This window comes from Prionailurus bengalensis, chromosome B4 (genome assembly GCF_016509475.1).
Source record: "Prionailurus bengalensis isolate Pbe53 chromosome B4, Fcat_Pben_1.1_paternal_pri, whole genome shotgun sequence".
NCBI classification, from domain to species: domain Eukaryota; kingdom Metazoa; phylum Chordata; class Mammalia; order Carnivora; family Felidae; genus Prionailurus; species Prionailurus bengalensis.
In genome coordinates this window covers 46,717,583-46,743,800 of record NC_057358.1, presented here as the reverse complement: position 1 = coordinate 46,743,800, position 26,218 = coordinate 46,717,583, and the positions used below count along the sequence as shown (strand labels likewise).

Sequence of the window (26,218 nt, the reverse complement as noted above, 5' to 3'; positions counted from 1 at the left end):
GCCTTCGAGCGCCGCTCCGCGGGGCGGAGCCCCAGCAGCCCAGCCCGCGGCCTGCGGCCCCGCTCGCCCTATCCACCCTTGCAACCCCGAGTCCGCAGGTGCGTACGGAGCGCCGCAGCCGCACCATGTTGGGCATGATCAAGAACTCGCTGTTCGGGAGCGTAGAGACGTGGCCTTGGCAGGTCCTGAGCAAAGGGGGCAAGGTAGGCCCGCAGGGCTGCCGAGGACCTGAAACGGGGCGGCACCTCCCACCGCACCCTGATCGGAGGGGGGGCGGGGGCGGGTTCTGACGCGCAGGTGGGACAGCGCTGTGCTCCGGAATGTGCGTTTTGGCGCCTACCGGGGGCGCGGCCCCCCAGTGCCCAGCACGTGAATTGGGAAGGAGGAAGTAAGGGAAGTCCAGCACAGCAGGCCTAGGGCTCTGCTGGGAGGAGGGGTGACAAAAAGGAGAGGTTGCTTTGGGGGAGGGGTACACCGTGGCGATAGAACTGCGCCTGTTGAATGTATTCCTTCCTTTAAACATCCCAAGCATTCTGCTCTTTTGCTTCCTGGGAGACCTTCGGTTGCAGAAAGACCAGAAACATGCTTGTCCTTAAGAAACTCCCAACTCCTGGAGGACTGAGTATAAAGGAACAAGATCTGTGCTCCACAGAGGCACAGGGGCAGGAACAAACCATTCTGCCAGGGGCTGATGAGGGGGCCTGCCCTGAGGAGGTGTCTTCAGCTGGGCCTCAGGGAGGTTAGAAGTGCACAGAAAAGGAGAGAGCAGGTGCAAAGGCCCAGAGCTGTGAAATGATGTATGTTGGCCAGTGGGACTCCCAGAGTTGGGTCCTAGAATACAGGTTGGGTGAAGAGGGTGTAACTGCTGTCTCCCCCCAAATTTACATCAGTGCTAACACAAGCAAATGGGACTGCCCCCTGAAGACAGAGTCCCCCACTAGAGCATAGTCTCCTGGCAGACAACTACTTCGTGCACTTTGTAGACTCAGCTCCCAGCTTCGCATCTCATATGTTAAAGGACTGTGTTGTCTGGCGGCCAAGTTCTGGTACCTGCTACAGTGATGGTCACAAAAGCCCTCAACTAGACTCTAGTCTGCGCTCTTCAAGCAACTATAACCAGAGGCCTGTCCCTTCATCTGTCTGTCTCTCCGTTTCCTCGGCAGCACATAGAATGATCAAGGTTAGCCCAGATCAAGGGTGACATAGTCAGATGCCCACAAGCATCCAAGCAGGTAAGGGGAATAACGCTAGCCGTGTTAGGTGCTAGGGCAAGGTGGGGTCTGAGGCAAATCAGAGAGAACTCCGGGCCCCCTCTACAAAGGCAGTGATGTGGCTTCACAGAGACGTAAACCAGAGTTGCCAGATTTTTAAGGAAGACCAGAAATCCAGATTCTTCGTGTGAACTCTCCCAAGTTAAAATTAATTTATTCGACAAGGAACTACTTGTCGAGTGCCATCTGTGTGCCAGTCCGTCTTACAGGCCGTGGAGATAGAGCAGTGAACAAAACCAAAAAAATTCCATGTCCTCATGGGGCTTACATCTGAGTGGTTAGTGAACAAAAAAACAGGTCAAACATCATTATCAGATGGTGATCAGGGCTGTGAAGAAAAACAAGCAGGGGAGAGAGGAAGGAACAGGGAATTTTAGGAGTGAGGCTGTGCAAATATGTCGGTTTTAACTGTGGATAGCTGCCTACGAGTGTTTGTAAACTGCGGGCCATGGGATCTGTCTGTGCCTAGACCAGGCCTGTGTGCCTGCCAGTCTGTGGACTCAGCCCAGGGATGTCTACGGTGCTTTTTGGCCCTAACACTTATAGAATCCACATGTTACCAACAAGTTCCAGAAAGCTTTCCTTTCTATAGTGGAATCCAGCTGACTTGGTCTCTTTAGGTTAAGAGACAATTGCAAATTCAGGTCTGAGTTGGTCTGCTGCCTCTTTGCCCTCAGATCCCATCCTCACCCACTCCCTGCTTTGCTCTCTGGGTCTCTGTGTGGAGTGGGGGCTGATCCCAGTTGCCTATTTCCCAGGCTCCGATGTCAGGCACCTGGCAGTGAGGTTCACCCAGTGGGAGGCACTACTGGGAGATACGAGGGTGGGAGGAAGGGAAGAAGGTGTTTCTCCAAACTATCAGGTCTCTGGCACCAAGAGTTTCTCTGTGGATCCAGGTCTTTCTAGACGGGCCACCATGGTTCTAGCTTCCACCAAGTGATCCAGGTGTCTGAGCTCAGGTAGCATAATCCTCCCTCTACCCCTCCTAAGGTGTTCACTCACCTGTGGGTTGCCTCGCTGCTCCCTGTGGGGCATCTCCACTCTTTTATTATTTATGAAATTAGTTCCTTGAATCAAGATGCCTCTGTTCAAAATACCCTGGTAGCTTCTGTTTCCCTTATGGGTACAGTGTCACCTACCACTGATTTGGTGCCTCTAAGGACAAATACAACTCCCTGATAAGCATCTTCCCTCAACATTTGATGGGAGTATGGTGCTATCTGGGATGTTGCTATCAGGTGGATGCAAATCATTTAATCTGACCAACCTCAGTTTCTGCAGCTGTAGAATGGATATAAAAATATCTTTCCCAACTGCTCCCAGTGTTACCATACATATTAATTTTTTAAAACGCATGAAAATGCGGGGTGCCTGGATGGCTCAGTCGGGTAAGCGTTCTGACTCTTCACTTCAGCTCAGGTCACGATCTTGGGATAGTGAGATTGAGTTCTGCATAGGCCTCTGCACTGAGTAAGGAACTTCCTTGGGATTCTCTCTCTACGTCTCTCTGCCCTTTCTCCACTTTGTGCTCTCTTTCCCTCAAAATAAATAAACATTTAAAATGTTTACCCCCTTCAAATGTGGTAATATCATCATGTCACAACTCAGGTCTGTTCTTACTGGCTGTGTGGTCACAGGCAACTTACTTAACTTCTCTGAAGTAAGCATGAGAGGAAATAATTTGTATCTTATAAGATTGTTTGGAAGCTTAAATGAGATAACCAATTCAAAGTTGTTCAACAAAATACCTAACACTTGGTTGGGTATGGTGTTAGTATCCCTTTAGTTTCACAGGTAATTTTGGGTAAATTACTTGACCTCCTAACCACTCTGAACCCTGAAATTCCTCAACTGTAATACAAGAATCACCATGCCTATGTGACAGTTACTTAAATATTCAAAGGTAGTTAAAGCCTTTTTAAATATATATATATATATATACATATATATATATATACACACACATACACAAATTCAGGATGTTATTATTTTGAAAACAGACTCTCCCTGAAATTGAGCATCTTACCCTGGAAAGAGTCTGGGTCAGGAACTGTTGCCTACTTTGCTGGGCAAATTGATGGCAGGAAGCGTGTCCTGTGTAGCTCAGGTTCAGGCTCACCAGATGTTCAGAACTGATTGTGATGGGGGAGGTCCAGGCTGCTGCAGACCTTATCAGGTGCCTTCCACATTGCTTCTGGAGAGAGGAGGACACACTGCTCTCTGTGTTGGATTGGGTGGGTCTTGTGGATGCTCAGAGCAGACATCAACAACTGACATCTTTATGGGATTTTTTTCCAGCCTGTGCACATTGGTTGGGACCCGACAGCCTGGGTTGGAATCCTGGCTCAACCACCTGCCCGCTGTAACTTGGGCATGTTATTTAACCCCTTGTGCTCCAGTTTCATCTGAAAATGAAGATAAAAACACTAACGTCTTCACAAGATCATTGGAGGGACTGAGTGAACGAATCCATGCAAAATATTTAAAATAATACCCGGCACATAGAAAGTCCTGAGTTAGGTTGATTGTTATTATTATTTTCTTACAATGAGAAAGCTGGCTTCCGGAATTAACATGTACACCCACCACATCAGGTGGCAAGGAAAAAAAAAAAAAACTGACCTTGCAGAGGACCTTGCAAATACCGTTGCAAGAGGCATTGTTGCAAGATCCCTGTCTGGAGTTTGAACTTGACCAGGGTTCCCATCGAATGCTGAATATTGGTGTTTGTAGTCATGGGCCAAATCCTTATATGACTGGGAGCATAAGCTAGCCGGATCTGGGGCAGAAGTGGGCTATTCTGTTCCATGTGACAATGAAACACACTAGGGGCGCCTGGGTGGCTCAGTCAGTTGGGCGTCCAACTTCGGCTCAGGTCATGATCTCTCAGTTCATTAATTCAAGCCCCGCTTTGGGCTCTGTGCTGACAGCTCGGAGCCTGGAGCCTGTTTCTGATTCTGTGTCTCCCTCTCTCTCTGACCCTCCCCCATTCATGCTCTGTCCCTCCCTGTCTCAAAAATAAATAAACGTAAAAAAAAATTTTTTTTTAAATAAAAAAAATTTAAAAAAAAAGAAACACACTAAAGACATTAAATCTGAAGAACCAAATGTGTTAACTGGGTTAACCTAGGTGCTTTGTTTTCTGCAGAAATGGAATTCTATTTCAATTCCCCCTCGAGACTAGAGTAGTTTTGTAATATCCGTCACTTAGGTTTGAGCGATCCAGTAAACAATGAGAGTTTATGGGCTTAGATGCTGTAAAAATAAGGTGGGACCTGCCATGGTACCACCTTTAGACATCGTGGCCCTGCTTTTCTTTAGCATAAATATAACTAGACTAGTTTCTTATCTCTCTACCCAGCTATGTCTGTTGTATTCCTTGTCGTTAGGGTAAGACCAGGTTTTACCCTCCTTCCCCACAGACCCTTGCAATACCTACTATATGCAAGACACAGCAGTACATGCTAAGAGACGCAGACAGCCCCTGCCCCCATGGGGCCTGTGATTGCAGGTGGAAGTTAAACACGTTATTCTTCAGCTGTAATTCCAATACGTATTGTGTCGCGAAAGGACAAGGGCCTGTCCAAAATACCAGGGGAACTTGTTTTAAATTGGGATCCTCTTTGGGAAGCGACTTTTCGGTTGGGGCTTTTTGGATAAGTAGGGGTTCGCCAGGCAGAGACAGGAAAAAGATATTCCGGGGAGAGAAAAGAGGCAGGTTCAGAGGCCCTGAGGCAGGAATGACCATGGCACTGAAGGCAATAGAAGGCCAGTGAGGAAGAGCTCTGAGTGTGGCTGGCAAGGCAGACAGAAGTTAGGCGGGGCCTAGACCACCTGGGATAGGTTAAGAACCTGGTGAATGAAGACTTGTAGGTAGGGGATTAATTAACATGATTAAGTGATACTGAACGCTCATTTGTTCCCCAGGCAATCTTCGCTCCATTCACAGGTTTAGTTACCCCTTCTGCTGATGACTCCCAAACTTATATCCCTGTATCAGTGTCTTGCTGAGCTCTAGACCCACGTGTCCAGCTTGCACAATGGACAGTTTGCTCATCTATAACAGGACGCAGATGAACAGATAGATATGAAAGGGCCCTTCTAACCTTAGTCTTGTCTGCCTTCCAAGCTCCTCGGAAGGAGAAATCACTCTGGAGGAGGAGGTGGAGTTGAGCCTTAAGGGTGGGTAGACTTATCACGGAAGCCTTATCTCTCTGAATCACACTGGATTCCTTTCTTTGAAGCCCTTCTTCCCTGTCCCTGGACTTTCTGCTTGGGGGACAGGCTGAGAGCACGGATCGCCTAGACCATCCCCAGAACTCTCCTTTCTGCTCCGGGACCCCTCCTACTCGAAATTCCATATCTGGATCACAAAGTCAGTTGAATTAATGTGGGGTGGATGAAACTGACTTGCACACTCGGCTCACCGTCACTAGGACAGTTGTCACAAAATCCTTCTCCCTGTGACAGCCTATGAGGTCTTTGTGCGTCTGGCCCCTCTCTTGCTGTGCCCTGCTTGACTGCCTTTGCTCCAGCCCCAGTGAACCGCATCACTCTCAGCAGTTTGTTCTTCTGTTCTTTTCATTTACACTCGTGTCCACGACCTGGAATCGCCCTCCCCGAGCTATCAGAACATTTACTACATCATACGATAATTTTATAATCTTCTCACCACCCAACCAGACTGCCCATATCATATTAATCTCTAAATCTATAGCACCCAGCAGAGGTTTTCAGTATTTATTCAATGAATCAATGCATCGGTGACTGAATGTCCAGCTGGATGATCTATAAGCACCTCAAAGTCAGCCTGACCTAGCCAAACACGTCAACATGCACCCATGCCCTGCAAGACAACCTGACTAGTCTTCTGTGTTCCCACCCTGCCCTGCCTCTCCTCTTAAACATATCAGATTATTACCTGTTAGCCCGTGCCCCTCCTGATGTCAGAGACTCTGTCTCTCTTCTCTGTATCGTAGCCCATGCCACAGTGCTCAGCACACGGTAGATGCCCCATAGTTGTAGGTTGAGTGAATAAAAAGAAGGAAAGAAAGAACAAAGGAAAGAGCCAACCAGCTCTTTTCTCCATTGAGAGTTTATCATTGGTTTCTCCAGTTGTGAGAGATGAGGGTCCATGAAACGAATTTGGATGCCCCTATTCTGAGTTTGACGCAGGCACACAAATGTCTATCAGAAGTAACTAACTCAGGGCGCCTGGGTGGCTCAGTTAGTTAAGCATCCAACTTTTTTTTTTTTAATGTTTTATTTATTTTTGCGAGAGAGAGCGTGAGCGGAGGAGGGGTAGGGAGTGGGGGCAGAGGATCTAAAGCAGGCTCTGTGCTTACGGCAATGAGCCCGATGTAGGGCTCAAACCCACAAACCATGAGATCATGACATGAGCCAAAGTCGGACACTCAACCAACTGAGCCACCCAGGTGCCCAAGCATCCAACTCTTGATTTCAGCTCAGGTCATGATCTCACAGTTCATGAGATCAAACCCCACGTCTGGTTCTATGCTGACGATGCAGAATCCGGCCTGGGATTCTCTCCCTCCCTCTCTCTTTGCTTCTCTCTCTCTCTCTCTCAAAATAAATAAATAACTTAAAAAAAATAAATAAATAACTTAGTAGCTAAAGAAAGATGCTTCAAGGCACTAACATCATCCCCCATACAGTATAGAGTCCGGCAGTAAGCATTAGACTAGGGTTTGGAGGTGTGAAGTCTGGTTCCAATTTCACCCCTTAGTAGCTGTGTGTTCTTGGGCCGTTCAATCCCTCTGGTTCTTCATTTCCTCTTTGGGAAATTTCAGGCTGAAATTCTGTGACTCACGGAGTAGCATTTCTGGAATTTAAAACATAAATGGCAGGACTCGGTGGGACCTCCAGTGGAAGGTGTGTGTCGTCTGTGCTGCGACAGAGCCAGAAGGAGCAAAACCGCCCCGTTTACACAGCAGGGTTTGCTACTGGAGACTCTTCGGTAGTGTGATGCTCTCCGAGGGGAGGGCCTCACAGCAACCCTTGGAATTAGTAGCCGTGGTAGATTTGCAGCCTCTTGATTCCTGGTCTGGTGCAATTCCCCCCCCCCCCCCCCCCCCCCCCCGCTCTTGCTATTCTCCTTTAATTTTGCATTACAAACACAATAGGTATTTTTCTCATTCTAAACACAAAACTATAATGCAAATGTACTCTTTCAGACTATTCAGGCCACTTAGCCCCACCTCCACAGAGTCATTCGGTCCCCTTGGGAGTTGAGACCTTTCAGTCTAGGATGTCATAGGAAGTCCTGTTTCCCCAGCCAGGGGCAGCCAAGTTCTCTCTCCCATGTGTCTGGTTTTCATCATCATTAGTAAGCGAGGCAGTTCCTTAAGCATCTAATTTATGATGAGCATCTCATTTATGATGCTTCGTGGCATAGCTCTTGTCCACAAAGACTTCATGGCAGATTTTTCAAACTGCACCAGTGTTTCCTTACCTGATAGCTCAATATAGGGGACTTGTTTCTTCTTTTCGTGGAATAGCATGAAATTTACTTGAGTAGAGTGGAAGTCAACAGGGAAGAAAGAAAAGGCTTGATGCAGAATGTATCCCCTCCCTAAGGGTAAAGTATTATTTTTGTGAAGCTTTGTTTCTCCTTGTAAAAAAATACACATTTCTTGTTATGTGTCGTGGTTCTCTTTAACGTTTGAAAGACACGGTCTTATAGTGTATGTTGAGGAATATGAAATTATCGGAGATATCACAGGGCAAGGAAGAGGAGGAGGGAGTGAAGGAGAGCTGCGTGGGTCTCTATGGCAAAGGACCTTCGGGCAGAGACCCACACAGAGAGTGGTCATGCTGGGGGTGGCGGGGGGTGGGGTCCCGCCAGGAAGGCTCTGGAGAAGTAGTGGAGCTGAGCATCCTGGGGAGTGGGGGAGGGGTACCATTTAGCGAGACAGGAGTAGTGTCTGGAAGTACTGAGGGAAGAGAGCTACTCTGTTTCTTCTTGCCCTGAGGCCCTGCTTCTAGAATGAGGCCCATCCCGGAGCCTTGGAGTCTGTGGCATTGTTGTTGTATCTCTTTGTTTCCTCCTTTGCAATTCTCTTCTCTTTTTCCTGGCTCTCCTGGCATTCAGGTGTTGGATCTCCTGGCCTGATCCCCTGATTTCCTTTCCTCCTCTGTTTTCTACTCCTTTGCCTTTTCACTTGACTTTCTGGAAGATTTCCTTCCGCTTTATCTTCTGACCTCTCCACTGAATTTTTCATTTCTGTTGTATTTTTAATTTCGAAGAGCCCTTTGATCTCTGGACATTCTATTTTTATAGCATTCTGGGGGACGTTCTGAGTGGCTTGGGAATGCGGTATCTTCTCTTATCTCTCTGAGAATATTGATTATACCAAGTTTTTTTTTTCTGCTGACTCTACATTTGTAAGAAATCCCAGAACCTTTTTCTCATGGCCCTTCGTACCTCTACTGTCATCTCTTCTATACCCTGCCACCATGCCCGGGTTCGTCATGGAAAGTTCTTTAGCAGTCAGGGTCTCTTGTAGCTGGACCGTTACTGCTTCTGGAGTCACCACAGGTTACCACTTTACATCTCTTAAGCATGTGTATTCTGCCCCTAGGAAGAAGTCTCCTATGAGGAGAGGACCTGTGAAGGCGGACAGTTTGCCACAGTGGAAGTGACAGATAAGCCTGTGGATGAGGGTCTGCGTGAAGCCATGCCCAAGGTCATGAAGTATGTGGGGGGCACCAATGACAAGGGTGAGTATCCCTGAGGGATGTGGCTCTAGTCTCAGAGGCAAGCTTGGTACGGCTCCCGTCATCAGCGGAAAACACAGGGAGAGGGCACAAGGCACATGTCACCGTGTGCTTCCGTGGCCTGTGAACTTGTACTGTGTGCACGGGGGCACTCGGCAGGCAGGGGGGTGGGAACCACACTGACTTCATCCCAGCCTCCCCCTCGTTGTGTGGTATCCCTTGCTCAGTATCACTGCCTTCCGGCTTCTCTCCCAGGAGTGAACATACACTCTGGGGTTTTTAACCATACGGTGCTTATCATGACTGAGTGAAGGAAGCCAAGTCACAGAGCCAGGCCAACCTCTGACCCGAGACCTCTGCCTCCAGGCTGAACATCTCTGCTCAGTCCCCTGGTCTGGTTGCTCAGAATCTGCAGGGTACTGAGGCTCAGTGAGTGTTGAGTATGGCAGGTCCCCGGCTCTGTTCTAGCAAATGAAGGGTCTGAGAATATTTAAGCTGTCCCACTCCTTACAGTCTTGGCAGTCTGTGATGGCTGTGCCCCTATTTTTAAAATGATGGGCGTGAAGTTTCAGTGTGCCTGTCAGCATGAAAACCATATTTAATATGAATGTAACACTAAAGCTCTCTAATTTAAACTACCCTTTATGATCAGTACAAACCCAAATTGGATCAGAAAGCAAGGTGAAAAAAGAGATGTGATGTTTTATTTTTAGGGTATTTCTCAAGCTGATAATTTAGAAAGTTAGAAACTGGTATTAACCTCAGTAACATTTACTAGGACTAAAGTAATCAGGCTTTGTATAAGTCCACCAGTAGGAAGTCAGAAATCTTTTCCTTCTTAATACTGTCATAACTTTTTTTTAGAAGAAAATATGTATAAAAATTATAAAACTCGTTAAAGAAAATTTTGAACATAACACAACAGCACCCCAAATAATACAATCATTGTTGTCTTCTGAATGTATTTCTTTAGGGCTTTTTGCTAGGCTTTTTTTTTTTAATGTTTATTTTTGAGGGAGAGAAAGAGCGTGAGAGGGGGGAGGGACAGAGAGAGAGAGGGAGACACAGAATCCGAAGCAGGCTTCAGGCTCCGAGCTGTCAGCACAGAGCCCAGCACGGGCCTTGAACTCACAAGCCATGAGATCATGACCTCAGCCAAAGTACGACACTCAACCGAGTGAGCCACCCAGGCATCTTTTAATAGGCTTTTAAAATGTAATCATAGTGTTTGTGCAATTGTATACCCTTCTGTTACTTATTTCATAACTATTTTCCACCTTTGAGAAATTGTCTTCTTAAGCATAATTATTGATAGCTATGTTATATTGTATCATGCGCCTATAATTCACTTAGACATATTGCTGTTTTGAACACTTATATGGCTCCCAGTCTCTCACAATTATAAATTCTGCCGCAATGAATATCCTATCACCTGTAGCCTTTTCCACATTTTGGATTATTTCCTTAAAATTTATATTTAAATAGAGAGTAATTAGATATTGATCTATTTACAGTCTTGATATATATTAGCAAATAGTGTTTTCCAAATGAGTTGAATCACTACACTCGTATTTCCAAAATATACAAATAAGAGGTGTTTTGTATGTATCTGACTATATAGTTTTCAAACCTGAAAGGTTTATTATTAATTTCAAGAACAAAATGAATCCTGATTTGGAAGAAGAATGAGACCAGCAGATCTTTCACAGTTCTTAGCCAAAGTTCTGTCTACAATACCCTCACTCTGTGGGTTTTTATGTTTTCAGGAATCGGGATGGGCATGACCGTGCCTATTTCCTTTGCTGTGTTTCCAAGTGATGATGGCTCCCTGCAGAAGAAATTGAAAGTCTGGTTCCGGATTCCAAACCAGTTTCAGAGCAACCCGCCAGTTCCCACCGATGACAGTGTTAAGATTGAAGAGAGGGAAAGCATCACTGTCTATTCCCTGTAAGGAGAGGATTCTGTGTGTGTGTGTGTGTGTGTGTGTGTGTGTGTTTAATTTATTTATTTAAATTCAAGTTAGTTAACATACAGTGTGGTATTGGTTTCAGGAGTAGAACCCAGTGATTCATCACTTAGTGTAACACCCAGTGTTCATCCCAACAGGTGTCCTCCTTAATGCTTATCACCCATTTAGCCCATCCCCCCACCTCCCCACCGACAACCTTCGGTTTGTTCTCTATGTTTAAGAGTCTCTTAGGGTTTGCCTCTCTCTCTGTTTTTATTTTATTGTTGTAAGGAGAGGAATCTTTAGGCATCCAGGGTAGCACGTGACTTCCATCACCACTCCTTAATCATCTGGAGGAAGCATTTACATTACATTTATATTTTATTCCAGTTTTATTGAGATATAATTAAAATATAACATTATAGTGACTTAAGGTATACGATATGTAATGCTTTGATATAGGTAAATATTATGAAATGATCACCATAATGTTTAGTTAACATCCATCACTTGACATAGTTACAATTGCTTTTTCCTGAGATGAGAACTTTTCAGATCTGCTTTCTTAATAACTTTCAAATATTTATTACAGTATATTGTTAACTATAGTCACCTTGCTTTCTATTATATCCCCCCAGGACAAATTTATCTTATAGCTGGAAATTTGTACCTCTTGACCACCTTCACCCATTTCTCCAACTCTCCGCCTACATCCCCTATCGTTGGCAACCATCAAGCTCTTCTCTGTGAGTTCAGGGTTTGTTTTTTTTCAATTCTACATATAAGTGAGATCATATAGTGTTTTCCTTTCTCTGTCTGACTTATTTCACTTAGCATAATGCCCTCAAAGTCATCCACATTGTTACAAATGGCAGATTGTCCTTTTTTTATGGCTGAATAATACTGCATTGTATATATGTACCACATCTTTGCCATTCATCTGTTGGTGGCCCCCCAGGTTGTTTCCGTATCTTGGCTATTATAAATAATGTTGCAGTGAACATGGTAGTGCAGATATCTCTTCAAGATAGTGATTTTATTTCCTTTGGATATGTACCCAGAAGTGGAATCGCTGGATCATATGGTAGTTCTACTTTTAATTTTTTGAGGACCCTCCATACTGTTTTCCCTAGTGGCTGCACCAATTTACATTCCCACCAACAGTGCACAGTTCTCTTTTTTCCATAGCCTTGCTAACTCTTGTCATTTCTTGTCTTTTTGATAATAGCTATTCTAATGGATGTGACGTGATATCTCATTGTGGCTTTGATTTGTATTTCAATGATGATTAGTGACGTTGAGCGCCTTTTCATGTACGTATTGGCCATGTGTATGTCTTCTTTGGAAAAATGTCTATTCAGATCCTCTGCCCACTTTTTTAAAATGTTTATTTATTTTGGGGGGGAGAGAGAGAAAGAGTGTGTGTGTGTGTGTGTGTGTGTGTGTGTGTGTGTGTGTGTCAGCAGGGGAGGGACAAAGAGAGAGGGAGACAGAGGATCTGAAGCAGGCTTTGCACTGTCAGCGTGGAACCCAAGATGGGGCTTGAACCCATGAACCGTGAGATCATGACCTGAGCCAAAGTCAGATGCTTAACCAACTGCCCATTTTTTATCAGATTGTTTGGCTTTTTTGCTATTGATTTATAGGAGTTGTTTATATATTTCAGCTTTTAACTCCTGATCAGATATATGATTTGCAAATATTTTCTCCCATTTAGTAGGTTGCTTTTTCATTATGTTGATGGTTTCCTTTGCTGTGCAGAAACTTTTTTGTTCAATGTAGTCCATTTGTTTATTTTTGCTTTTGTTGCCAAATACAAAAAATTGTTGCCAAGACTGATGCCAAGGAGCTTACACCTTATGTTTTCTTCTAGGAATCTTATGGTTTCAGGTCTTATGTTCAAGTATTTAATCTATTTTGTGTTGATTTTTATGTGTGGCGTAAGATAGAGGTCCCATGTCAGTCTTTTGCCTGTTGCTGCCCTGTTTTCCAGACACCATTTATTGAAGACACTTGGCTTCTTTGTTGTGAATTGGTTGACCATATATGCATGGGTTTGTTTCTGAGCTCTCTATTCTGTTTCGTTGGTCTGTATATCTGTTTTTATGCCAATGCTGTACTGTTTTTATTATAATAACTTTGTAATACAGTTTGAAATCAGAACATACACTTCAGCTTTATTCTTTTTTTCTCAAGATTGCTTTGGCTATTTGGGGTCTTTTGTGGTTCCATACAAATTTCAGGGTTGGTTTTCTAGTTCTGTGAAAAATTCCATTGGAATTTTTATAGGGATTGCATTGAATCTGTAGATTGCTTTTGGTAGTATGAACATCCTAACAATATTAATTCTTCCAATCCATGAGCATGGAATATCTATTCATTTATTTGTGTCTTGTCCAATTTTCTTCATTAATGTCTTACAGTTTTCAGGTACAGATCTCTTACCTCCTTCGTTAAATTTATTCCTAGGTATTCTTTCCTATTTGATGTCAATAGGATTGTTTCCTTAATTTCTCTGTATTGTCGATGAATTAAGTTAAGAAATACTGAGTCCTGACAATTTCTCACTTCTGTTTCTTCAGCTTACAACGCACAAACATTTGTACTGTATCTGAATAAATGCGTTTGCCAGTTGCCACATTCACCTGGATAGAGTATCCCCACAGCTTAAGCTGAACATCTACATTAGCCACAGCAGGGTTCTGGGAGACTCTGGGAATATCTAAGTCAAGCGGTAGTTTGGGGTCACGAATATGTAAATGAGTACATAAATACATAAAGGACTTGGGGGAATCTCCTTTTTTAGCCCATGCTCCCTTTGAATGCCAGAAGGGCAGGGAGTATTTGCCAGAGCTGGACTGCCACCCCCTTAGCTGTTCATTGTCCATGGTCCTTTGAGCAGAGCACTATTATCATTCTAGTCCTGTTGCCAGGGCCTCGAATGGGGCCATGTTCCTTTTGACTGTAGAGCACAACAGGTACAGATGGTTGCATGTTTTTATTCTTTGGGCCCCAACCTCCCTTCAGAAACCAAGTCTCTCGTAGGTAATCAATGACTCCCTGTTTTCAAAATCCTACTTTGTGACAGGCACTGAACCATGTATAGTCAGAGACCAAGAACGTCACCAGTATCAACTATAGGTATGGATCTGCTCTTGCTCTGGAACAACTTAAAGAAAAATAAATATACAAATTATCTTGCACTGGAGAGTTTTTGTCCACGCCCAGGGGCCTCCAAACATACTTATTTGACTGCCCCGCCCCACTTCTGCACCTGAGGATGCAACTTTCTCTGTTGCCAACACTAAGGCTGGGAATGTGAGTTTGGCTGCTCTGGGCAGTCCTGGGCCAAGCGACGCAGGGCCCCCCAGAGGACAGTGCGTGTACTGCAGTTGGACCGCTAGCACTGGAAACTCCGCTTTTCTCCAGTCATCAGACCTTCCAGCCTTCACTACAGAGTCTGCAGAGAAAGCAGACTCTAAGTAAAGAATGTCTTTCCCAGGTCACCTGGGTGGCTCAGTCAGTTAAGCGTCCGACTTCAGCTCAGGTCAAGATCTCAAGGTCCATGGGTTCTGGCCCCGAGTCGGGCTCTGTGCTGACAGCTCAGAGCCTGGAGCTTGCTTCGGATTCTGTGTCTCTCTGTCTCTCTCTCATAAATAAACATTAAAAAAAAAAAAAAAAAGAATGTCTTTCCCAAGGGCAGAGACTAGAGTGGGGAAGCGAGGTGAGGTGCCTGTGGCCCAGAATTTAAAGAGACACCCACTTTCACAGTTGTCCAAGTGTAGGGTTAGCACTGAGAGAATAAGCACCTCCTTAAATCTTATGCCCTCTGTCTCACCTATCTGACCTTCATGCCTGATCCCTCTGTTCCATTCTCTTCCCTGTGTCTTGGGAGGCAGTCTAGTATACTCCGATGAATAAGTATATTTTCGTTTGAATCCCAGAGGCTTGGGAAGTCCCTCACCCTCTTTAAGACAGTTTCTCCATCTGTCGAGTGCCATAACAATGTCCCTCATAGGATTATTACTAAAGAGTACCTTTCAGTAGCTACTAAGATGCTTCCGTCTTTACAAACCACTTCATGACCTGTGGTAAGTTTCAGTAATTTTTTTCCCCTTCGCTCCTTTTGATTTCATGAGGAATGAGGTTGACATGGTTAAATCAGTTCGCATAAGACTTCAAGCGGACGAGGCTGGCTTTGAATCGTCTGTTTTACCAGACCCAGGGTGATGAGTTGGTATGATTTTTTTTCTTTTAACATTTTAGTATGGAAATTTTCAAACTTATAAAAAAATAGAAGATAGTAAAATCCTACATAACCCATCACTTACTTTCAATGATAATTAATTAACTCAAGGCCAAACCTGTGTAATAAAAAGATACAATAAACTTAATGACGTCCTATGTAACCTATCACTCACCTTCAAGATAATTAACTCAAGGTCAAATCTGTGTCATGGGTACCCTCACAACTACCACCCAGCCCCTCCACTGGGTTATTTTTAGGCAAATTCCAGACATTTTATTATTTCATCCACAAATACTTCAGTGTGACTACCAAAGACCTTTTAAAAACACACTCATAATGTCTTATTACTCCCAAAATTTTAGGGGCGCCTGGGTGGCGCAGTCGGTTAAGCGTCCGACTTCAGCCAGGTCACGATCTCGCGCTCCGTGAGTTCGAGCCCCGCGTCAGGCTCTGGGCTGATGGCTCAGAGCCTGGAGCCTGTTTCCGATTCTGTGTCTCCCTCTCTCTCTGCCCCTCGCCCGTTCATGCTCTGTCTCTCTCTGTCCCAAAAATAAATAAACGTTGAAAAAAAATTAAAAAAAAAATTTTAACATCATTTCATTAATGTGATAATAATATAAAATATGTCCAGTGTTCAGATTTCTCCCACTACCTGAAAATTTGTTCTTAAAAGTTTGTTTTGAGCCGGGATCCAAATAAAAACCATTCATTGCAATTGGTTGGTATGCCTTTTAAGCTTTTACTAATCTGCGGCCTTCCTCGCCACTACACCTTCTCATTTTTCATTACTGCCTAGGGGTCATTTGTCCTCTTGTTTCCAGGAGTCTGAATGTTGCAGATTGCCTTTCAGTGACCTTTTAACGTGTTCCTCTGCCTCCGGCACTGCCTGAAAATTAGTCGTTAGAACCAGAGGCATAGTCAGATTCCAGCTGCTGCTTTTAGCAAGGATGTTTCATAAGTGGTGCTGTATCCCTCTATCGGGGGCCCATACGGTTTGCTTGCCTCTGTTTTTGTGAGGTCAGCGACTGTAGATCACCCTTCCCTAGAGCCCGTTCTTAGAGCTGGTAGAGTGATAATGTGCTCTATTTGTCCTTCAGTTATTAGCTGGAATACTTTGATACAAAGAGAAACCTCTCCTCGTCTGCCATTTGACTTCCCTGAGATGGAGTCGTAGAGAAAAAGCGAGATACCTTCTCTGTAGCTTGTTGCCTTCTCCTTATCTGTTTTCAGAATAATGACTTCGTTCCTGAACATCTGCCACACGCAAGGTGGTGTCGATCTGTTTTTTGAGTGTCGGTATAAACACAGGAATTTAGACATAATTGGTGTGTTTCAGTTCTTTGTAGCTGTTCTTACTGATGTTCAAATTGTCCATCTTTGGCCAGTGGGAGCCTCTTCCAATTGGTTTCTGAGTCCTTTGGACATGACTCTAGTGCTCTATGGTAGCTTCCTTGCTTTCTGGTGTCACAAAAATGTTTCAAGCACATCTGGGCATTTCTTGCTCTAGAGCTGGAATTAGCCATTTCTCCAAGGACCCTGGTTCCTTATAGTGTGAGAGGGTATCTCTTTAAAAGTACTATTAACGTCAGGTCTGTGGAAGTTTCCTTTTAATTCTCTGAAATCTAAACCGATGAAAATGATGAATAATGGTATCTTGCATGGCTTAGTGAATTTTTTTTTTAACCGAACACATGGTCCTAAATTAACATATGTTATTCCTCAACCAGCCACTGGGTGTCACTGCAAGTCAAATGTGCATTTAAAAGTACCTTTATGTGGAAGGCAGTGTGAATGCGGTAGTAGAAAGTCAAGTACACAGTATGTGCATTAGATGACCAAAAAATTAATTCCACAATGAAAGCTTTGCATCCTTCATGCAGCCTTCCTTTTGTATGAGCTTGTGAAGGGATGTTCAGAAGGGGGTATACATTTATTAGTAGTATGTGTTAGCAGTCAATGAACAGAAGACTAAGAAAGAATAATACTATCAGAATCCTTTTAGTATTCACAAGAGGCAATAGAAATACCCTCACATTGATATGAGTGGCCCCATTCCAGACCACTGTCCTCCCTCTGTGTTCCACAAAGGCCACTTAGGTTACAGCTCAGCCTCCTCAGCGTAATTCAGCACTGAGTTCAACAGAGACCGATGGCAGGAGAAGGTTGACAGTTTTAGTGAAATGTCTGGGTATAAAGTGTTGGAAACTAGGAGTTCATTGTCAGGGTGACCTGAGATCCAATGCTAGCTCAATGGCCACGGGACCTTTGGCGTGTTGCCGAGCTTCTCTGTGCCTCAGTTTCCCCAAGTATAAGATGGAGCAAGAGTACCTAACCCACAAGGTTGTTGTGAGGATGCAATATTGTGTATCCACAAATGCCTACACATCGCGAGACATTAGGTAGACCCTTGGTGAGAGTTAGCCTCTTCTCTTCTTGACTTCACTTCCCTCTGAGAATCAGGTCAAGTTTTACTAGAATTGACAAAAAAGTCAAGCTACTACAGATACACTTCAGTTCAAACCTCAACTCTAATAATTATGAGTTTTACAGTTGGGCTTTCTGAGCTTTAGTTTTCTCATCTATAAAATAGAACTTATGGACACCAGGGTGGCCCAGTCAGTTAAGCATCCAACTTTTTTTTTTTTTAATGTTTATTTTTGAGAGAGACAGAGTGTGAGCGGGGGAGGGGAAGAGAGGGAGGGAGACACAGAATCTGAAGCAGGCCCCAGGCTCTGAGCTGTCAGCACAGAGCCTGATGCGGAGCTCATGACCTGAGCCAAAGTCGGACGCATAACTGACTGAGCCACCCAGATGCGCCAAGTGTCCAACTCTTAATTTTGGCTCTTAACCCTTCCCAGGATCATGAGATCGAGTCCTGTGTCAGGCTCCATGCTGGGCATGGGGCCTGCTTAAGATTTCCTCTCTCTCTCTCTCTCTCTCTCTCTCTCTGTCCCTCCTCCACTCACACTCTTGCTGTCTCAAAAAATTACATTAAAATAAAATAAAATAAAATAAAGCTTATGATGCACTGTTGTTAGGGTCCAGTAAATGTGCATATGACACAACTTTGTCAGCCATGAGGCAGCAACGGATGCTGATGTTGTTTTTCTCTCTAAATGACCAGGCCCTTGGGGCATCTGGGTGGCTCAGTCGGTTAAGTGTCAGACGATTTCAGCTCAGGTCACGATCTCACGGTTTGTGGGATCGAGCCTCACATCAGCCTTGTGCTGACAGCACAGAGCCTGCTTAGGATTCTCTCTCTCCCTCTCTCTCTGCCCCTCCCCTACTCTCTCTCTCTCAAAATAAGTAAATAAACATAAATAAATAAATAAATAAATAAATAACCAGCCCCTAACTGAGGACACTGGCAGCTTGGGAAGTTCAGCCTAGAGAACATGAACTTTGGTAAAAAGAGTACAACTGCTAAGCTTCTAGGGTGTTCCCAGAGCTATAGACCAGTGTTAGCCAAGTTCGTAGATAATTCCAGCACCCATCTGTAATCACAGGAGGCTCAGGCCGAGGGTGACATAATACAGTTTTGCCTCCTTGGTCAGCTCAATACTCAAGCTCTGTCCTTTTGATTGCAAGGAGCCTCACCTTCTTTCAAAAACCTCACCCCTTCCTTTTCTGTCCCCTCACCCTTTATTTTCCTCACCTCACTTATTCTCACCCGCATTATATACCCATTTGTTCATTTGTTTATTGTCTACTCCCTCACCAGGATATTCTTGAGGGCAGGACCTTGGGCTAGTCTCTAGTAAGTGCTCAGTTAAAAGTTGAATAAATAAGTGAGTGAAAGTCTTGGTCCTTGCCTTCCCTGCACTTCTCTTTTTTTGCTGTCCTCCCTAAAGATCTTGGTCCCCTCCCACAGCTTCAACTGTCACCCTTCCATTGGTAAATCTCCAGCCTGACCATCTCTCCAGCTCCCTTGAATGTCTTAGCAATCATCAGACTCAACATGATGACTAAGGTGAGGCCATTTACACATCCATGAATTCATTCAAAAACACCACATATTCATTATTCACTTACTCTGTACCAGGAATTGCTATAGGTCCTCAAAATAGTGCAGGGGAACAAGCGACGTGGCCGCCCTTTGAAGCCCGAAAAACATTCTAGTGGGGAAGAGAGATGAGAGACAGATGATGTCTCAAGTATTTGAGGACTGTGTTATTTCCGGGATAAGAAGTCGTGTTTGTGGGTTGAGATTATAGGGGAGCATATTTCTTACTCTGGCATGAAGTATCTAACAGTAAGAGGGACAGGTGACAAGGCGAGGAAGCCTTTGCCCTGAAGGAGTCTAACCATCGTCTGGAGAGACGTGCAGCCCGTGTGCTGTGTAATGTTCATACTAACTGGGAAGTTTGGTTCCACTGGGCGAATGTCTATCGAGTACCTCTGATATTTAAGCCGCCTCCCTTCTAAGAGCCTGCCAGTGATGAGATTCCGAATCTAAAAACATTTCCCCCCACAACCGGTCAGGTGTCCCGCCAGTCTTCCGCGAATGGGTACTTGGAAGGGACTTCAGCCACCATTTCTGGGCGGATGAGCCTGAGTCAACACGGCTCGCGCTGCCTTGTCTCCCAAGCACCAGCCTCTCGTCCCCAGCTCCCCAGGAGGCATCTTTCCAAACACCTCCCCAGGGTCTCCCAAATCAGTACGTCAAACATGGAATTCAGATGTCCTCCCCAGATCTGATGCCCTGTGTTCTGTCTTACTAAAGGTCCCTTCTGTCCTCCTACTCGTCCCGTTCAAGTGTCATCCTGACTCCTTCACCTGGCACATCAACTGTCGGCCAAGTCCTGGTCACCCCCCCCCCCCAGCCGTGCCTCCCCTTGCATCCGCACCGCCTCGGTCTTCGGCACCTCTTGCCTGAACTGTTGCCGCGTCCTCCTGATAATTTCTAGTTCTTCCACCTCTGCCCCTTCTAAGTTGTCCTTTTATCACCACCTTCCGTAGAGCGTGGGACTGATCGCACTCCCTCCCCCCTGCTGCTCGACTCCGGTCACGGGCCTCGGGCCTGCCTCTGAGCTAGGCACGCATCAGGGCTGGGATCTAAGCCCAAGCTAGTAATAAAATGAGAAGGGGGATGGGGAAACTTTGGGCTGGGTCCCCGAATGTGTAGCCAGGCAGCGAAGCCTAGTAAAAATGCTCGGTCATGGCATCGCATCCGCGACGTCGCCCCACTCCGTGTCCCCCTGATCTCAGCGCACGCCGCCCCCCAGCTCCCAGGGCCCCCCTCCAACACATGCACAGGCACCCTCCACTTCCACGCTTTCACTTTCACCCAGCTCCTCCTACAGACTGTCTCCAGCTTCTGCTTCTTGGAAGCTGTGTGAGGACAGGCATTTTTGTCGTATTGTTCATTGTTGGCATCAGGAAGGGATGTTCAATAAACAAGTGCTTAATATCAGGTCCTCCATGATGCCTTCCCTTCGTGTTGTAAGTCAGAACCAATCATTCCCTATTCCCCACCCCCAGAGCATTCCATTTGTACCTTCGACCTTCATTCTAGTGCTTCCTTCTGCCCTATATAATCTTTATGTGTGTTTCTGTCCTGACCACTACAGTTGGACCTCGAGAGGGTAGGCAGACGTCTTCGTCATCTTTACAGCTCTGTGGTGTCTAGCTTGTGTTTTGTGCCCCGTGATGCTCGACTCCATGAGCACGGTTCAGTCTGATGGCCTGACATGCCTTATGGTGTGACTTCTTTCCTGTGGACGTGAAATTATCAGCTCCTAGTCTTAATTCCTCTTTTGCCTAGCACCGGGCTACATGCACAGCAGACTGTCTCTAAATTTGTGTGGGCTTGTTGATAAAGTTTTAGACCAAGTTGGGTGGTCAGGCTAGACCATGCATTTCTCTTCCTATTTTATTTGCATGCCTGAACTATTATTATCTTTTGCCTCTTTGGACCAAAGCCTCTTGTCTGTTGGCCTGCCTCATTGATGCCTGCATCATCCATCACCACCACCCCCCCCTCCCCAACCTCTTCCAGACCTTTTTAGTCAGCTCCTTTCATGTTTCTGCAGTCTAGGGTGTGTGTGTCTTTCCTCGGTTCCCATAGTAACCCAATTCTTTGTTCCAAATGCTGAACTCTGACGTGCGGGGAGATAAAATACAGTGCCCCGGAGGAGAGCTTCTTTGAAGATGGAGTCTGAGACTTGTTAACAGGCTTACAAAAATAACGTATAGACTTCGTGTTTACTTCCTTTGAGGAGCTCAAAGCGCGTTACGAGAATTCTTGAAATCACACTCAAACGTGCTTGTGAACTTGGAGAGCCATGGGCACTGTGTTACCCTCCGCGGAGAGCTTGGAAGCTTGAGGCAGGGAGGAAGGAGGCAGCTTACCTGTGAACAGGCTGAGGAGCCAGCACTGGGCCTGAATCATTTATTAGGACCGCGTGCCCTGTGGGGTTTGGTTTTCTGGCCTGTTTGTGCAGTTCTGTGATTGGGTATGGGTGAGTTGGTTGATTTACCAGTGAGGAGAACACATGTATCTGTTTCACGGCCCACTCGCTTGGTTTGTTATCTAGTAGAATACCTCCATGGTGAAGCAATAGGGAATTTTTATTCTCATTATCAGCACCTCAGTCAGCATGGGAATAAATATTTTTTAATTGGTTTTTTTTTTTTTAATGAACTTAAGAATCCCCAAATGACGACATTCTCCATGTCACGTCTCAGACAAGCTCCTTCTCCAGTGGCCCTTGCCGAGGCCACTTTTTCCACTCACCGCTTGGGGAGTAGGACTCCCAAGAGCAAACTGCTGACCCTCTGTCTGCTCACCATCCAGGCCTCGCCTCCCTCCTTACCACGATGACAGCCAGTAGCCTCTCACTGAGGACTCCCAGTAGCTGTCACTAGGCCCACCTTCCCAAATCAGGATCTCTGACTCCAGTTCTTTCCCAGGTCTGAGGAGCTTTTCACAGTGCCCGACACACACTTAGGTACACAGTAATAGTTGCATGAATGTATTTCACAGATGCACCTTCATACCAACATGCCCCCAAACCATATTATTTACCGTCCCCACCCCACTCCTTGTTTTCCTCAACCTAGCGTCCCTATTCTGGTTATTGGCACCAGTTGCCATCTAGAGACTTTACTGGAAGCCCTGGAGAATCTTCGACTCCTCCACCTCTCCCTGCCCTCCCCTCATATCCAGTCACCCCTCACCTGTGCCTTTGTCCAGAAGCCTTTTCCACCTCACACCTGGCTGTTCCTGGCCTCCACTGACTCTATCTCTCCCTCCACTGCCACCAGAGGAATTTCTCCAGAACACAACCTGATCATGTCAGCCTCTTACTTTCAACCCCCTTGTAGGTCCACCTTTGCATCTAGGATCAGGTTCAAAGTCGGCATGGCATTCAAAGCCCTTCCCAGTGTGGCTCCAGTCAATCCAGTTTTCTTGTTTAAATTACCACTACTGTCCCCTTAGTATGTGCTTCAGATTTTATTACATGAGTGAGTGAATATGGAGGCCAATAGACCTAAGTGCTGTCATCTTGAGGTCTGTCAACCTGAAGACCCTAATCCTTATTGTTTATCCCAAAATTGTTCATCTCGCCAATAGATCTAATATGTGTCAGGCACTGTGTTAGGTGCTCAGAATATACCAGGGGGGAAAGTGACAAAGATCCCTGCCTTCATGGGGCCTATATTTCAGGAATTCAGACCATAGACAATGAACACAATAAATGAATTATATAGTATGTTAGAAGGTCATAAGTGCTGAGGAAGGAAGGAAGGAAGGAAGGAAGGAAGGAAGGAAGGGAAAGAAACAAAAGAGAGTGAGAGAAAAAAAAGAAAAAGGGAAAAGAAATGGGGGCGGGGGAAGTGGAGTGAAAAAGTAAACAGGGTTTGGAGAGAGGGTCCAGTTGAGAAGATGAGATTGTTTATCGAGTCGGTTCTTCATTACTAGGCTATCTTCCCGGGTTCCTGATATTACCGTAGATTACCGTCATGTCCCCCACCCCAAAGGCAGGGAACCAGATAGCTGTTCTGAGCAGAATTGCAAAGCAACAACAACAGCTTCTGTTTGTTGTGGGCTTACTTTGTGACGGGCACTGTGCTGAGCAGTTCACAGTCTTTTCTCCCTTCATCTTTACAACAGCCTTCTGAGATTCTGCTGTCGACCCTATTTAACAGTTGAAGGATCTGAAGATTAGAGAAATTCAAGCATTTGCCCAAGACCGTGAGCTAGGAAAGGGCAGAGGTAGTATGATTGAGCACACAGCTAGCCATTTTGACTCCAACTGATGAATGAAGGTATTTGAGGACCACACCTTCTTTGGACGTTTCAAAAACCCAGTAGCCTAAAGAGCCAACATTGTTCATTTTCAAGGATAAAATTTAGTGTCACAGCATGAGAGGGGGATGCAGAGGGCACTCCGCACTCCTACATTCAGCATCTGATTCGTCTCAGGCAAGTGGCTCTCAACCTATAGACATTCTCTGAAAATAATTCCAATGTCTTGCAAGCTTTTATTGCCAGAACAGTCTTTCCTTAATGTTCATCGTTGGTCTGCTAATCCAGTTTCCTCTCATTGAGTTAGAGTTCAGCTTTTCTTCAACTGCCTTGTAGTCTTTCTTTGATATACTTGAACCAACTTTCTTCTCTTCCAGATTGGTCTCAGCTTTGTCCATGTTCTGTGGCGATTGTCTAGACACTGGAAGAATCAATCCCTTAAAGATGAAATCCTGGGTGTTTTTACATCAGTAACCCTGTAATCAACGTGCTGAATGCTTGCCCAGCATGACTAACCGCTTATAAAAGAGCAAAGCGTGACTCAGAGAACCCCACCAAAAATAATGCATTTGGCCTAATCTTGGCCTGGTGCAGATTCAGACTTTTGAGTCATAAAGCTCATTAGAATTGGGGACATATTTGACTCTAATAAAGATTTTAGTGCAACCCAGATTTAGAGTGGTATATTTAGGGTAGGCCACAGGATGAATTTTGGAGCGTAGGCAGATGACGTAAGGAGGGAATAATCATCTTGAAAAGGCAAGCTTTATTCCTTCTCTGTCCCCACCTTCTGCCATCAAGAAAAAGCCTGATTTAGGAAAGTCTTTTTACTTGCTAGAAAAAGAAGGCTTTCATGATTCGAACAGGAGAAGGGATTTATTAGAAGTGATTTCTTTATTTGGGGCATGCTTACAGCTTGCCAAGGGGCCTCCCAAGCCTTCCTCGGGTCTCTGCCTTTGGTCGCTCTGTGTTTTTAACAAAGCTGCTACCTGTCACTGCTGTGATGTGCTCCCTCCTCAAAAAGGATCTGCTGGGGAAGAGACATTAGCTTCAGCTCCACCCCAGCTAACGCCCCTGTCTCCTCCTCCTTCCCCAGCTAGAGCCAGAGGGGCCCAGAGGAGTGGCTGCCTGGGCGGTAGAGAGATCTAGAGAGAAGGGTGAAGGCACAGCCTATGGGAAGGTCAGCCTACCCTCGCTCGGGGAGATTCCAGAAAGGAAAGGGAAGCTCACACTTGGCACTTGACTCCTGTGTTTCAGGCTCTGCATTAGTTTTTCACATCCATTACTCTATTTAATGTTCATAACAACCTTGGGGGGAAAAGACAGCACATCCCCATTGTACACACGAGGATCTGAGGCTCAGAGGGGTCAAATCTCCCCATCTAGGAAGTGGCAAACGTCTTACCGCTCTCACGTGCTTGTCATAGTAAGAGCGGCCAGTGACTTCTTTTTTTAAAGACTCCCCCCCTCTCTTGGAGACCGCGTGCTTTCTTAACCAGCCCCTTGTTCTTCTACCCTAGGCAGTTTGGTGGTTATGCCAAGGAGGCCGACTATGTAGCACACGCCGCTCAGCTGCGGACCGCCTTGGAGGGCACAGCCACTTGCCGGGGTGACATCTACTTCTGCACTGGGTACGACCCTCCCATGAAGCCCTACGGACGCCGCAATGAGGTCTGGCTGGTGAAAGCATGAGTAATTCTCTGAGTTAGACCTTCCTGGACGTGTGTTCCTGTGTCCGCTTCCTCGGGGGAGAGGGAGTGAGGAGCAAAGGTGCCGGCTGTATCTCCAGCTTAACCAATCTTCCTTCCCTCAGAGCCCTTCACTGCCAGTTTTCTGAAATCAGCATATTCCATCCCTGCACTTTTTCTCGTGGGGGAAATAATACAGCCCAGGTAGGCGGCATCCTTCTGACTGACTTAGAAAGCTCTGTGGTAGACCAGAAAAAGAATCAGCAACGTTTTTCCAGCTATCTAGGGCACTCAAAACTGCTTTTTAAAAATTATTGGACTTGTATTTTTGCTATTGAGGGGAAAATGTGATTTGTGCGTGATCTTTCATCTGTGGTCCTTACGAGATCTTTGTCTGAAAATAAAGATCTTCGATTCAAACAGCTGGTACCGATCCTAAGTATAGTTATTTCCACGACCCCAGAGCCTCATAAATAACACCGTTATGAGTACTGGTGATGATGTTTACCGTTACAGGAATCCCCAAGTTTTGTTCCAGAATATAAAGCCAAAGATCCCGGGGTAGAAGGACATGTGCCATATGCTTGAACGTGTCTACATCAGAGACGTTCACTTTGACTGTGTTGTGATGATTCTACAACCGTGAGTTGACGATCCTTTTTGCAGCTGTGGTCCACGAAGGGTTCCGGGAGTCACCAAAGTAGACCAATGAGAAAAATCATCACATTCTGTTACACATCCCTGAAGGCAGGAAATTTGCTTGGAGGATGTATTCATGGCGACGAGATGAGGTTAGAAAAAGCGCAGGTCTGGTTTCACGAGCTGAAGAAGAACGTGCGGTTTGGCCTGCGGAGAAGGACAGGGCCCCTCGACCCCCCGCTTCCGGGGGGCTGTGAGGGGCAGGCGGGAATGCGACTGAGCGGAAACAGAACGTGTGGGTGAAGCAAGAGGACAAAAGAGCCTGGTGGGCCATGGGGCAGGTCCCAGGGCCCGGCCCTGTCAACAGCCCTCCCGGGGACAGCTGGAAAGGTTTTCTGGGAGAAACCCACCTCGGCACCCATCAGAAAGTTACAA

General features: G+C 45.7%; 1 protein-coding gene across 3 annotated transcripts; it reads left to right on the top strand.

Moving 5' to 3' along the window:
- Positions 1-25,570, top strand: HEBP1 (heme binding protein 1). 3 transcript variants are annotated; one of them, XM_043564850.1, is made up of 6 exons: positions 37-203; positions 984-1,232; positions 8,873-9,011; positions 10,775-10,955; positions 11,595-11,702; positions 24,977-25,570. In XM_043564850.1, the coding sequence occupies exons 3-6, from the start codon at positions 8,969-8,971 to the stop codon at positions 25,146-25,148; spliced, it is 504 nt and encodes a 167-aa protein (XP_043420785.1). In that variant the 5' UTR covers positions 37-203; positions 984-1,232; positions 8,873-8,968; the 3' UTR covers positions 25,149-25,570. The 3 variants fall into 3 exon arrangements, with proteins under 3 accessions (XP_043420783.1, XP_043420784.1, XP_043420785.1); XM_043564848.1 differs by lacking the exon at positions 984-1,232 and having other exon boundaries at positions 1-203; XM_043564849.1 differs by lacking the exons at positions 984-1,232; positions 11,595-11,702 and having other exon boundaries at positions 6-203.
- Positions 25,571-26,218: the final 648 nt, after the last annotated feature.

What these genes read in the sequence shown, in the direction of transcription:
- HEBP1 (XM_043564848.1), top strand. Translation starts at nt 126, where the DNA reads ATGTTGGGCATGATCAAGAACTCGCTGTTCGGGAGCGTAGAGACGTGG. An exon ending in AGCATCACTGTCTATTCCCT is followed by an intron (nt 10,956 to 11,594) that starts GTAAGGAGAGGA and finishes ATATCCCCCCAG; the next exon opens with GACAAATTTATCTTATAGCT. An exon ending in CAACCATCAAGCTCTTCTCT is followed by an intron (nt 11,703 to 24,976) that starts GTGAGTTCAGGG and finishes CTTCTACCCTAG; the next exon opens with GCAGTTTGGTGGTTATGCCA.